The sequence below is a fragment of the Pristis pectinata genome, chromosome 8, assembly GCF_009764475.1.
Source record: "Pristis pectinata isolate sPriPec2 chromosome 8, sPriPec2.1.pri, whole genome shotgun sequence".
In the NCBI taxonomy this organism is placed as follows: domain Eukaryota; kingdom Metazoa; phylum Chordata; class Chondrichthyes; order Rhinopristiformes; family Pristidae; genus Pristis; species Pristis pectinata.
The window spans coordinates 33197251-33211606 of record NC_067412.1 but is presented as its reverse complement, the minus strand read 5'-3'; the positions used below and the strand labels follow the sequence as shown (position 1 = coordinate 33211606).

General features: G+C 40.4%; 1 protein-coding gene across 10 annotated transcripts in view; it reads left to right on the top strand.

The window, feature by feature from the left end:
* LOC127573482 (inactive rhomboid protein 1-like) overlaps positions 1-14356 on the top strand; it is a 268766-nt gene that overhangs the window by 208956 nt on the left and 45454 nt on the right. For all 10 annotated transcript variants that reach the window (XM_052021748.1, XM_052021747.1, XM_052021753.1 and 7 more), the window contains 2 exons: positions 2525-2735; positions 13920-14126. In XM_052021748.1, the coding sequence (XP_051877708.1) occupies positions 2525-2735; positions 13920-14126 (418 nt within the window). The remainder of the gene's footprint in view (positions 1-2524; positions 2736-13919; positions 14127-14356) is intronic.

Below are 14356 nucleotides of genomic sequence, written 5' to 3'. Positions count from 1 at the left end.
ATCACCCAATTACGGCTGTCCATGCCAACCAGGGTGTCTCCCTGAACTAGTCCCACTTGCCTGCATTTGACTTTTTTTTCCTGGAGTCCACATGACTTTGGAATTCTTTCTCAGAGCAGTGGAAGTAAAATGTTTGAATTTATTTTAAGGCAGAGGTAGATGAATGGTTGATAAGCAAGAGGGTGAAAGATTACGGTAGGTAGGAGACAACGTGCAGTTTAGATTGCAATCAGATCAGGCATGATGTGTTTGAATGGTGAGCAGGCTCCAGGGGCCAAGAGGCTTACTGCTTGTTTAATGTAATTATCTCCTCTATTTTGGTCATCTTTCCTGTTATCTCCTAATGTGGTGTAATGGAAATTTTTGCAAATTTTGTTTAATGATTCCTTGTGAAACATTGCTGCATTAAAGATGCATTTTTGTTTTGTAGTGGCATTCAGAATTGTGTACACAGATTTTCTAGGCGTTCTCACTAATGCCTATATAAAATAGGCCCTGAAAGGCACTTTTTTGGGTTATAAGAAGTTGTAAATTTAATGAGGGTCCTGCAGTTTTTGGTTAATTTGCAACTGGATTCATTGGAATATTGCAAGTTGCATTTCCTTGTATACCTTTTGGAGAGATTTTCCTGAACTTTGTCAATTTTTGTTGTGGAGGATGTGAAAAAGAATGAATTGAAGGACCTGAGGCAGTTCCGTACTATATTTTTGTTTTATCTGGTACAGACATGGAGTGTAATGGGAAAACTACTATTGTAAATTCAGCTTCACTAAGGAGGCATTGACAAATGTGCTTTTCCCTTAGACACCAAGCTCTAGCCGGTTTGTGTCATAGAATACGACAGGTGTTGCAATGGCTACCATGTTTCTGACCTCTGCTCCCAACTCATTCTAAGCTATCATGAGGAACATCAACTTGCACTTCAAGCATTGTTCACCAGAGTGCAAAATATTGTTACTTTCCCAGTAGACAAGCGACAAAATTAATCCTCTATTTATGGACAGCAGGATTTCAAACATTAATATACACGTGGCCATGTAGACTCCTGCATACAATTCCATCCCTTTGACTGGAGCAAGACCTTGAAATCAATCACTGTGCAAGTTGATACCAGTTTGTAATTATACCACCTTCGTTTAATGCATTCCATGATGATGGGTTCATTTAACAAAGTCACAGCTACGTGGACAATGACCTACATTTGCCTTTTCAGTACTGCCATCTCAGAACCATGAAGAGCAGCTCAATAGGGATACAATCTTCAGTGCAGTCACTGACGTCCTCGTGTGACAAGATGGGCACCCTTAAAGTGGTGCTTCAGTGTGCCAGAAATTGGGTACATTTTATGGCTACTAAAGTTCTGCATGGTCCTTATAATCTGGTCCATAATTCTCCCTTGGAAGCATGTGCATGGTGCGTGGGGAGGAGGTTACCTCAGGGCCATCAATCTAAAATGGCACCCAATAAATCCATTAAGGAATTCAGAAACTCCCTCTATATCTGATGAGTTCTTGTGGAACTTGCTATACAGCAGAGTGGTTGAAGTGTATTTAAGAGGAGCCTGGATAAGCATACAAGTGACAAAATAGTAGAAAGTTATGCTGATGGATTTGGAGGAGCGAAGACTGGAGGATACTTAAGTGAAGCATAAATGCTTGCATGAGGGACTAGCTGGGATGAATGGCTGCTTTTATGACATGTATTGAGAGTCAAAAAGCTTGATGACCTGCCCAGACACACTGGTGACAATACAGCAGGATGAGGAACTGCTGATTTTTTTCATCTGTTATGTGAGTGGGATATTACTCGGTGTTGGTGTATGCTTTTCACTGATCTGGACGCCTTTCAAGCTCCATTCCACTTTGGGAGTGTGTGAGCAGTAAATAGAATTAGAAAAGCTGAACCAACTTGTAGCACTCGGTGCCATAGGCCTGATAGATTGATGTCTGCCATCAATGATGAAGTGACTGCTTGACTTTATCTTCCCTATCTTAAATTCCCTTGCTAAATTTGGTGCTTTAATTTTAGATCCCTTGAATTCTGACTCCAATTTGCCATAAGAGCCATGTAAGAATGCAGTCAAATTCCTTGTTAATGCAAATTTAACAGCACTTTTCTGAAACATGAAAGCTCTATTCATCACCCCGTGGTTTGGATTGGAGGGTCGGCAGGAATTACAAACCACAGTGGTGTTGGCAAGGTACCGTGGGCTTTGAGGAGTATGCAGCCATTTCTGTCATTACAAAGAAGAGAATGTTCATGGTTGAACCCTGAAAATGTCTTCTGTCTTTAAGGGATTCATTGCATTTATGGTAAATGCAATCAAGTAATGCATTATACATTATTATGCACTTGATAATGCATAAAGCTATGAATTTATTTCGCATCTTTAAACAGCTGCTCATGAAATAATGGTATGGTTATGTTGCATTATTCCCAGTTAAGGTAAAAAGGTTACAATAGATATTAATCAATTAAAATCCACTAGTATTCTGGATAATCACCAAACTGTTATGTTCCACAGAGGTACAGCTGACTGGTTTGGGGTTAGCAAAGATAGTGATACCACCCAAAAATGGCAGAGGAAGAGCCTTCGCCACTGCAGCCAGAGGTACGGCAAGCTTAAATCGCACGTCATCCGTGAAATGGAACTACCTAGTCAAGACAACATCTCGCTCACCAGCACAGAAACCCCTCCTCCTCTCTATGTGGGGCCACAGTTTGGCATGCAGAAGGTAAGGCTCGGATAACAATCGCCAGAAAATCTATTTTATTGCTGGTGCTATTAGTCGTCGTAAAGGTGAATGGAGAGCAGGTGGATAGATGCTTAATTCTGGTGCAGGCTTGTGTTCTGCTAAATTTAAGTATCAGTTGATAAAGCCTTTTCAAGTAAAAGTGGCGGGCAGCCCCAGCTGCAGAAATGTCAAACAGTGAAGGTTCCCACTGATCTTCAATTATTAACACTTTTGCGAGCAGTGATGGTCCCAAAGACTCTGTCAGTGCTGATAAAGATGTACCTTGGTTTTCATTAGTGATTGTTGCACAAAACTGCTTGGTGTAGTCTCACTTTTGGAATAATTATTATTGCTTACTTGTTTTATTAACCAGGCATAGCAATTAACGTTTTATGAACATCTCTGCCACTAGCTTTGTTACGACAAAGACAAATACTGCAATACTGAGGACAACAAACAACCTGCAGGACGAACTCAGTGGATCGATCAGGTAGACCTGATACAGGGTCTCTACCTGAAACATCAACAATTCCTTTCCCTGCACAGAAGCTGCTTGACCTGCTGAGTTCCTCCAGCAATTTTTTTTGCTCCAGATTCCAGCATCTGCATTCCCTTATGTATGCAATATTGAGACATTGGAATGATAATCGATAAGACATAAAAAAAACAAATCAAAATACAAGATACAGGATGGGGTGGGAGAGGAACAAAACTATGGGGTAGCATTAACAAAAAAATTTAATGGACTGACAAACACATGAATTTGTTTGTCAGTCCATTAAATGTTTTCTACAAACTGTGTGCTATAGTTGCCAGAACTGCTAATGTTAAAAACCTAACAAATGAATATGAATTGAAATGCTGCAGTACTGGAATTCTGAAAAGATTCCCAGTTTGCCATAAGTCCAATGAACGTCAGAATTCTATTAGTACAGGAACACTTGTCCTGCTGAGTTCCTCCAGCATATGTTTTTGCTCCAGATTCCAGTGTCTGCAGTCTCTTGTGTCTCCATCTTGATAGGCTAGTTGTTTGTAGATTGGAACAGCAGCTGACAAGTAGTCTTTAATGTTGGATGGAGGATTGCAGTTAAATACCTTGCCAGGGAAAGGCCTGGGACATTTGGGTGACTATCACAAGGGAAGGATCATCGATCTCAGCGGAGGTCAGAGGACTCCATTGTATCCTCAACTTGATGTGCACTGCTTCGTAATCACCAGAGAGTGATCAGTAGGGAGATCTGTGATTGATTGATTTTTGCCCTTCCTGTTCCAAGGGTATAGAGACGTTTTCTAGTATCCCAGTGGTAAGCAGACCCAAGTGAGAATGAAGTCTGTGACATTCTTGGTCAGTTGCACAGCAGGCAATGTGCTTCCAACTGAGGAAGTGCCAATAAATCATTCAAAACCTAATTAGTTTCTATTGATAGAGTATCCTTCTGTTCTCTGGTTCTGCATTTAGTCATGAGGTCTTGGTATTGCATTCTTATGCATAGTCTATTGCTAATTTTATTAAAACTTTCCCCAATAATGCTTATAGCCTATGTCACTCTTTCCATTTTACAAAAAGTACGTAGGGGAACTGAAAACCTGTGAATTATTTTGTACAGTCTGTCATTATTCTATGCATGTGCACGGGAAATGCAGTGTTACTTTTTGGGTGTATGGTTACATTTTGTCTAAGTTTTGGTTTCCCTAGTTGATACTAACCACAAAATGCTTGGCTTGGATTTTCCTGAGTGATGTCTGCCACTCACAGTGGCCACTGAAGTTCCCCCGCTGTCCCAAGATGCTCAGGATCCTTGTGTCTGATCTTGGTTGGCTGAAACTCTCTGGTGCCATGGTGAGGCCCTGAACGGCATCAAACCCTTGTGATGAAATAAGGTGATGTTGGCGGGCCTGAACCCTTGTGTGCTCTGCTCACCCTCAATGGTGAAACTTTCCTGCAAACCTTTGGTAAAACCATGTTCCCACCTTTTGCTATCTTTGTTACTCAAATGAAACAATCATGTTCAAAGTAAAGTAAACACTTAAATTTGAAATAATTAAAAGCATTAAAACAAACAACTTGTAGAAAGAAATTACTTGTTCTTGGCTTCAGTACCAACACCTGCCAGTCATCATTTGGGTGAAAAGGCTTGTGGGTTCTGTGCTTGGTCTAATCTGTTCCAGAATCTGAGAGCAGACTCTACAATGTACATACTGGTGAATCCCAGCAAATTCCTGATGCACCTTTGGGCTCCATGAGTAGTCCAAGAGTGGAGAGAAACCAGGAATTCGGCAGCAAAACTCGACCAGAAAGATCAGGAGCCCCAAATTTGCCAGCACTTAATGTGGATAAATGCCAACAGTTTGGTAAGGAATTACCAATGCTCATTACCAAATTCTAAGACGTGGAAATTATGCCGAGAAAGAGGCCACTCAGTTCATCTTGTCCACAACATCTTGGAAAGGGTTAGGTATTGTTTTATGGAGCTTTACTTATCTGTCCACTGTGGGTGTATCCTGTCACACAAATCCATGGTCAGATATCGTCATCCAGCTGAGTTTATTTTTTCAATCTCCACTTATGATTGAGCACATTTTTATTGATCAGGCTTCTGTTCGTCTTTGACCTCCTGAGAGTTTCATTTAAGGTTCTTTGGATCCGGCATGCCGATCTTGAAAGCTACAGAGGGCAATTTGGATTATCAGATTGGGATACCATTCCCAAACTTTATAGCTGCCTCCCCTGACCCACCTTGTTCTGAATGTAAAACCACAAGAGAACCTTATCCATAACTAGTGGGGAGAATCGCGATGAATATAAACAGTGGAGAGGGAAAATGGGGAAAACAGATGAGAGTGTAGGCTAGCATAAATGATAATTCAGCTCTTGCAGGGGTATATGATGGAAGAAAAAAATGCATTTAGAAAACACCTTTCATCTTTGGGCACTCCAAAGCACTTAGTCATAGTGAATTACTTTTGAAGTGTAGTCACTGTTGTAACACAGGAACTGTGGTACCCAGTTTGGAATTGAGAGCTCAGGGAAGTAGCAGTGTGATGATAACCAGGTGATCTGTCCCTCCGTAACATTGAATGAGGGGTACAATGCTCAGTATGCATAAGTTAAAGGGCTTTCTCATCTATTTCTCAGAATTTCTTATTCGAACCAATCCAGGCTGTGCCAGCTCTGAGCAATTCCATAAGCCCTGTTCTGCCATTTTCCTTCTCTCCCCACATGTCCATTAACTCTCCCATAAGCTTCCTATCACCCATCTGCACTGGGAACAATTTACAGTGGCCAAATAACCTTCCAGCACTGAAACCAAAACACCTCAGAGTAGAACAACATGAAAAATGGGGCAACTCCACACAGACGGCATCTGAGGTCAGGATCGAACCCATGTCGCTAAAACTGTGTGGCATCAGCACTAGCTGAGGTGTAGTAGGGTGGAATGATTAGATAGAAGGCTGTTAGGATAGCAAATGTGTTACAAGTAGCTGCATTGGATGTTTTGAAAGGCTGGCAGTTGTAAAGTGGTGGCAACTTATAAACCATCGGGTTTGGATAGATTAATGCCGGCTGCAGAGGTTCAACTTGGAGGTGTGGCCACAGTCTTCCTTTGATATGAGGCTGGGAATGCAGGACTGGAGCACTGCAAATGTTGTATCCCTGCTCAAAGATAAATTGCAATACAGGCCTGTTATGGAAGTTTTAGGAGACTGTAATCAAAGAGAAAGCTTTCAAGAGAGTTAACACTTGGGCAAGTACGAACTAATGATAGCCAGTACCGATTTGTTAGGGCAAATTGTTGAGCGCAGCTGAGTTATTTTTAAATGCAATGCATTGATAGTCTGTATGTGGGGGTTTCTAAGAGTATTTGATTATGTGCCACGTAATAATCTTGTTTAAAGGAGAAATAGAAGCATGGATACAAAACTGGCTATTTTCGATTGAAGTAATACAGTGGTGGTTCCCTCTGCTGTTTTTGATGTACATTCATAAGTTATAGATGAAGGTGTGTTGCGCACCAATAAACTTATTGATTGGAATGGCAAGCCACAGCCAGCACAATTCAACCAAGGGGACATGGTGCATTAGTCTTTCCACATGGACTGGATGACAGAATCTGGTCCCTGGTCCTACTGGGATTTTCCCAGTGTTGTATAGGGACATCCTCCCCTGTCCAAAACTCAGCAGCGGAGTGGGAATCCTCTTTCATTTCAATGGAGAACAGCATTACACACCAGTGAATATTGCCATCTGTGTCTGTGTGCCTTTTGCATTATGTTTGGAGGGCCAGAGCTAGAAGGTCCCTGATCTCTGGCAAATGGGTTTCCAGTGCAGCTCAATAACTTGCACAAGGCTGTTAGAGTAGGTGATAGAATTCCTCAATTGTGATGTCCCTTCACGAAGTTGTAACCTATATAAAATCCCACTTCAGCTGGTCAACATGCTCCATATTTGGGTCTGTAGCTCAGGATTTTGGGGTGTTTCAGAGAGGTTTGTTGTCCAGAGTTGAAGGAATGCAATGATGTGGAGAAACTGGTGCGGCAGTGTAGTTTTCTGTGAACCACAAAAGATTGAGGAGAGATCATGAAGGACTTCAATGGAGTTTATGAAATACTGAGTCCAGTGATGTCAGGGCAATGATCAATGGGTACAGAGTTAAGATGATTGGTTTAAAAAGAAACAATAAGCAGATAAGCCAGAACAACGTTCTTTCACACAGAGGAGTTAGGATTTGGTATGTATTGCCTGAGGGTGGTGAGTATCAAAAGAATTGGGTACCTATAAGAATGAAAAAGGCAGGGATATGGGGAAAGATTTGGGCAATGTGAATAATGAAATTACTGTTTGAAAGTGTTGGTGCAAACTTGATGGCCCTGGTAGTCTTCTGCATTATGCTGTCTATGATTTTAATTCTGTTTTCATAAAACAAAACATCCCTGAAAAATAGTAACAGTAATATATTGGATGATAGCTAGCATTGTTTTCTCCACAAATTGCGGGGAACCCTGCCCAGTGTGTCAGTGCACACCTGTATTACACATGATCCACAACGCTTGTGGAAATTGCCTGAAGTGCTGGGATGTAGAGTCAAAACTCACCTGAAAAATGATCCTGTTTGTTGGAACCCACCAATAAATCCTCGGCAGTGCACACGTGCACACTCTCTCGAGCACTCTGCCTTTTCTTGTTTAACTTATTTGCATTAAATTATAATTTTGCACTTTGCTGTATCAGCAGACCACACTGATGAGAATAACTCAGCATTGCAGTTCTAGATTTAGCATGGTTTGTTGAACCATTTTATGTTTTCCTATGTGTTTAAATCAGTGTAAGGCCCACTCACATCCTCAATCACTAAAACTGTCTTGTGTTTATGACAAATTTAAGTGTTCTGTTTTATAATTGTTCTCATTGCATAATATCCCATTTTGTACTAGTATTTCATGGTTTTATAATTGTTCTTGTTACTTGTTCATGGTTTTATAATGAAAAGTCTGATGCATCGCCACAATGCTACAGGGTTACAAGAACTGGAATCACTCCCAGAATTGTCTGATCTTAGCCAGTAATGTTTGGTGGAGTCCACTGAATACAGGCCAGAAGTTTTCCCAAGCAACCAGAAACTGAACAAGTGGAACAGGGATATGCAGTATACCATCTACTGGCTGGCTGATTCAATACGTGTTACTGATACATACCTTCTGGTTTTGAGATTACTGTGGGCTGGAAAGTAAGTGAATTTCAAGTAGCAGAAGGTTTTATTTTCTAATTCGCAAGATTGGTCTGGAATTCTGATCAGTAAGTTGACCAGTGTTTATTTGGGTTGCCTGCTCTCTGAGGCATGCTGTTTTAATTTGAGTAATTTGGCATTATTCTCTGCTGACAGTTTCACAGAGGTTGTAATATGGTGATATGGCAACTCTCCTCAGATGTCATTGATGTATGGAAGAGCAGGTGAATATGCCCGCTCCCTCTTGGGAGTTTCATGTCACAGCTGCGCCTGCTGCAATTTGTCGACTGCCACAACAGGTCTACAGCGGATGCAATCTCACTGGCTCTTCACTTGGCTATGGAGCTCCTAAACGACAGCAATACATACATCAGGCTGCTGTTTGTTGATTACAGCTTGGTGTTCAACACCATCATCCCCTCAGTACTAATCAACAAGCTTCAAAACCTGGGCCTTTGCACATCCCTCTGCAAATGGATCCTTGACTTCCTTATCAGGAGACCATAGACAGTATGGATTGGTAATAACATCTCCTCCGATCAACACAGGTGCATCTCAAGGATGTGTGCTTAGCCCACTGCTCTACTCTCGACACACTCAACTGTGTGGCTAGGCACAGCTCAAATGCCATCTGTAAATTTGCCAACAACACCACTATTTTTGGCAGAATCTCAGATGGCGACGAGGAGGTGTACAGGAGTGAGGTAGACCGGTTGGTTGAGTGGTGTCTCAACAACAATCTCACACTCAACATCAACAAGACCAAGGAATTGATTGTGGACTTCAGGAAGGGGAAGACAGGAGAGCACACACCAGTCCTCATTGAGGGGTGAGCAGCTTCAAGTTCCTGGGTGTCAACATTTCAGAGATTTATCCTGGGGTCCAACACATTGATGCAATTGTGAAACAGCTCTACTTCATTCGAAATTTGAAGAGATTTGGTCTGTCACCAAAAACTCTTGCAAATTTCTACAGATGTACGGAGGACAGCATTTTGACTGGTTGCATTACCGCCTGGTATGGAGGCTCCAATGTGCAGGATCGAAAAAGGCTGCAGAGGGTTGTAGACCCAGCCAGCTCCATCACAGGCACAACCCTCCCACCATCGAGGACATCTTCAAGATGCAGTGCCTCAAGAAGGTGGCATCCATCATTAAGGTCCCTCGCCATCCGGGACCCTCTTCTTGTTACTACCATCAGGAAGGAGGTACAGGCGCCTGAAGACCCACACTCAATATTTTAGGAACAGCTTCTTCCCCTCTGCCATCAGATTTCTGAAAGGTCCATGAACACTACCTCGTTATTCTTTTGCACAATTTTATTTATTTTGGTGACTTGTAATTTTTATGTCTTGCACTATACAACAACAAATTTCATGACATATGTCAGTGATAATAAACCTGATTCTGAGCTTATAGAAAATAAAAATGTGCTGAAGGAGCAGAACGCTGTGCAATAATTGCTCCCTGTCAGACGTTCTTTATTAGTTATGCTTTTGGTCTAGGTTAGAATTTTGTGTCGCACATTGTAAAACATCTGAGGGTGAAATTCAATTTTGATTGGAACATAAAGCAGGTGTTGGCAAATTGGTTGTCCTTCTACATACTCTGCACAATTTTCAGTCAGTTTCGTTTCAAGACAAAATTGTCTGTTGAACATCTTTACCTAAATCTTTGGTTTACTGGGAATAATGTTATCTTAAAGAGCAGTTCATGGTCTCATTTCTAGTAGTCTACATTTTACGTGGATTAATTGTTCAATCACTACAAAATTAAAAGTGAAGGTATTTCGGTTTATCCATTCAGAAAAATCTTAATGTTCCCTCCTTCTCCCAAACCCCAAATTATGATATTAGTTGTTTGCCTTCATCAGTAATTGGATTTTTGTCTACAAATGTTCAAAATCTGAAATAAAATCAAGAAATACTTAAAAACACTCAGCAGGTCAGGCAGCATCTGTGGAAAGAGGAACAAAGTTAATGTTTCAGATCAGAGACCAAGTTAATTTGTTCAATGTGGTGTAAGCTTTTGTGTAAACAGGCATTGCCACTTTAGCGTAGCAAATATATAGAAGATAATCTATTGAGATTTGGACATGGCTGATCTAAAGAGTTTGTTTGCACTAAAGTACATATTTTAAAGCAAAGTTATCTCAATGGTGTCATTTTCTGGCAGCATTTTGTAGTTGCCCATCTGAGACTGTTTCAAAGCATAAAGCCAAGTTTAGTCCCAAGCTTCAGCTGCCACTGGGGAGCCTTTTGAAACAATAGTTTTTCTCCATTCGCTCTGGTCTTTGCCACTCCTCCTGTACAGTCGGTTAGTTTTAACCCATCCAGTCCATTGCTGATCACAGGATTTTCATTGCCATTCATGGCTGCTTGTAGAGTGGTGCTTATAAGGATACTGGGCTGATGATTAGAGCCAAAACATCTCATATTACTGTTTCTGGTCTTGTGTAAGGGTTTGTGTTTACTGCTTGTGTTGTTTGATTTTTGTTTCCATAGGTTAGTCTTTTTCAAAAACAAAATCACCTGCCCTTTCTATTAACGAGGAGGATTTTAAGGGTTATCCTCTGTACCTGAAACTTGGAACTTGGCAGGGCTCTGTGTTAGTCACTGGAACTGGGAGTTGTTGTACTTAGTATTTGCATTTCTGCGCCTCAGTCAAGCTATGTTGTTTTTGTGACCCTTTTATTATTAACTAACAGCAGTTCATGTTGATCTTTTCTATGACCTATTAATACATAATAATTTATTTTAATCAAAAGCTTATAGTGCATAGGAAAATTCTTAATAGTTTCCATACTGTTCTTTTATTGGGCTTATTTTTGAATCACCAGCTGTTCTGTTTTAGTAGTTTAACAGCTTAGCTATAATTGTATTTCCTCTCCATCTGTGAATAGATGCCTATTTTCCAACAATTGTGTGTCTGTCAGCCATTTAACATTAAAAAAGAGTCAGCAATTAGTGACTGAGAAACTTCAGTCCAATTGATACAATCTTGTTTAAGGTATCCCCAGCTCTAACCACTTCTGAAGCGCAGTGAATACAAGAGATTGGAGACTAGAGCTTGGGATGTGTTTATCTGCCAGCCATTTGAAAGCTCCCGCCCAGAAGTGTGTCAATATGTTGGAATGAATACTCCAATCCAGAATGTAATCTTGTGGCACTGCATGACCGATACAATTGCTTTCCTCTGCATTTTCTAGTTATTGTGCTTGCCATAACAGATCATCTGGGTGTAGTGTATAAATTGTGTTGTTAGAATGGGGGAGGCAGGCAATGAGTTAGAGAGCAAGGGATGATTACATGTTCATGAGAGTCTGTCTGCTCCTTGTTCATTTAAACACTCAGAAAACTTTGCTCTGTTAACAGACTTGCAGTCTTCTATTCTCCTGCATGCTCCCCACCCACATGCCAAACAAAATCATTGGGGGGAGAGAGAATCTAAATGGGTCATGGGGCAAAAATCTGAGAAATAAATAAAAGTAGCAGTGCAAGTTAAAGCAAAGCAAATCAAACACGGGGGTTTATTGCTGCAGGGATGCTGAACTTGGCTCAAGCCTTGATTAGACGCTCCTCAAGTACTGTGTACAGTTTGGCCACCTTGTTTATAAAAATGTAGAGGCACTGGAGGGGGAGCACAAGTGATTTGTAAGGATGACACAGAACTGGGAGAGTCTCAGGACAGGATGAACAGGCTGGGTTTTTATCGTGAAACAAAAAGGGTAAGGTGCCACTGGTGGAGGTATTTAAAGTTGTACAAGATTTAAATTTAGTAGGAAGTTTTTTTTTACCCCTTTATTAGAGGTCAAAAGAGTAAGATCATTGCCAAGATATGAAGTAAGGGATTCAGAAAAAAATCTGTTTGATCCAAAATGTGGAACTTGCTACCACATGGACTGATTGAGTCAAATCCTTTGGATATATTTAAATAAGAGGGTGGACAATTATGAAGGGAGCAGGTAAGTAAAAGGTTATACTTTTTGTTAGATTAGAAAGGATGAGGTTCAGAAACCAAAAGAGAGATTTTAAGTAACTGACAAATAAGTTGGCAGTAAGAAGAGCAATTTTTTTTTACAAACAAATTGTGAATGCACTGTTGAAGCAAATTCAATAGAAGCTTTCAAAATAGAATTGGATAAATAGTTCGGGAGAAGCATGAGATTGGGACCCTCAGAAAGGATCCTCTTTTCAAGTTTTAGTGACATCCTCCATAGATACCTGAATTTCTAATTGTAACATTGCAATGAGTATCAAGGTGAGCTGGAAATGCATAAATAATATTTTAAAGGGGCAAATAGATTTTGTGCAGAGCATCTTGCCTTTTAGAATCTGAGTTATATTCTCGATACCTTTAGTTATCATTTGTCTTCATATTGTATAATGATTAGATTAAAACAAGTCGAGCTGCTGATTAACTCCAAGCTTAATTTAGCATTGCCCAGGTTTTATTCCTCCCCAGAAGGAAATGAAGGAAATTATTTTAGATTAAATGGATCCATGAGAACTGGTATTTCATTCAGTTATGGAACAGTTGAATCTAAATATGAAGGAAAAGCTGGAATTGGAGTCCTTCATCTTTGTGACTTTAGGATCAATTTATTTTATGGTGTACTTTCCAGTGCTATATATTAGTGCAAGTGTTCCCACTGATTTTCAAAATAGTAACTTTTCATTGTGAATATTTGTGGTTAATAAATATTTTACAAAAAGTTTTTATTGACATGCAATCTAATGGTATGAGCTTTTAACAAACCCCACAGTAGTATATCATTTAAATCCCATTAAGGATGCATTAAATGTCAGTCCTAATCATACCCATGCCCAAGCATCAGTGCCACTTATTAGTTAAGTGGCAGTGATGTAAAAATGGGTTTAATTGCAGAAAATTAGCAGTCACTGTAATTTTAGCACAACCAAAGCTATGATAATTAATGTGAACGGTTTTTGTTGAAAGCAGTGGTGATTTGGTGCAAAAGGTCATGAGCGAAGGTGAATTGATATGACTAATGGCATAAATTGCTTATTTCCTCTTTTGTGTGAGGCTCTGCAATTGTTATAGGGAAAATCTGGTCCATTGTAAAAGATTATACATGCACTGCTTTGTTGTAGTTTGATTGCCAAGTGTACTTGTATTAAAGCTAACACAGGTATTATCGGACATGGATGGAAACACAAAACAGGCAAAGTCCTGTTGCTTATTTTATGATCTGCCTGGTACTGGACTCCATTGGCCATGATCAAATAGAATATTGGGTGTGTTGTGTAATGAAGTGGATGATTTTCCAGCTGGCTTGTGTTCAGGATTTTCACCTTGGGATGAGTTGAGGGCCTTGTGTCTTTGTCTTGCAATGTACTGCTGCCACAAAACAACAAATTTCACGACATACGTCAGTGATAATAAACCTGATTCTGGTTCAATTCAACCTCATGTTTGCTCTCTTTAACTTGCTGCAGATTGTAGACCCACTGGCCAGAGGAAGGGCATTTCGAATGCCAGATGAAAATGACGGCTACAGTGTTCCCCACACTCCAATCACACCTGGTGCTGCATCCCTGTGCTCCTTCACCAGCTCTCGCTCTGGATACAACCGTATTCCCAAACGAAGAAAGAGGGAATCTGTGGCTAAGATGAGTTTCAGAGCAGCAGCAGCCCTGGTAAAGGTAGGTGAAGAGTAGGATTTGATTCATAACTATTCACTGTCAAGAGCATTCATGTCTTGGTCCAATAAAGTAAGGTTTGTATTGTACTGTTTATAGTATCCTCCATACTGTTTGTAAGCATCCTGGAATATATTTGAAGGTGTTCAACTGCTAGGTATTCAAGGTCTGAAATGGAACAATATTCTGCTTCTAGTCAATAGTACTGACAGCAATATTCAGGTTTGGTTATT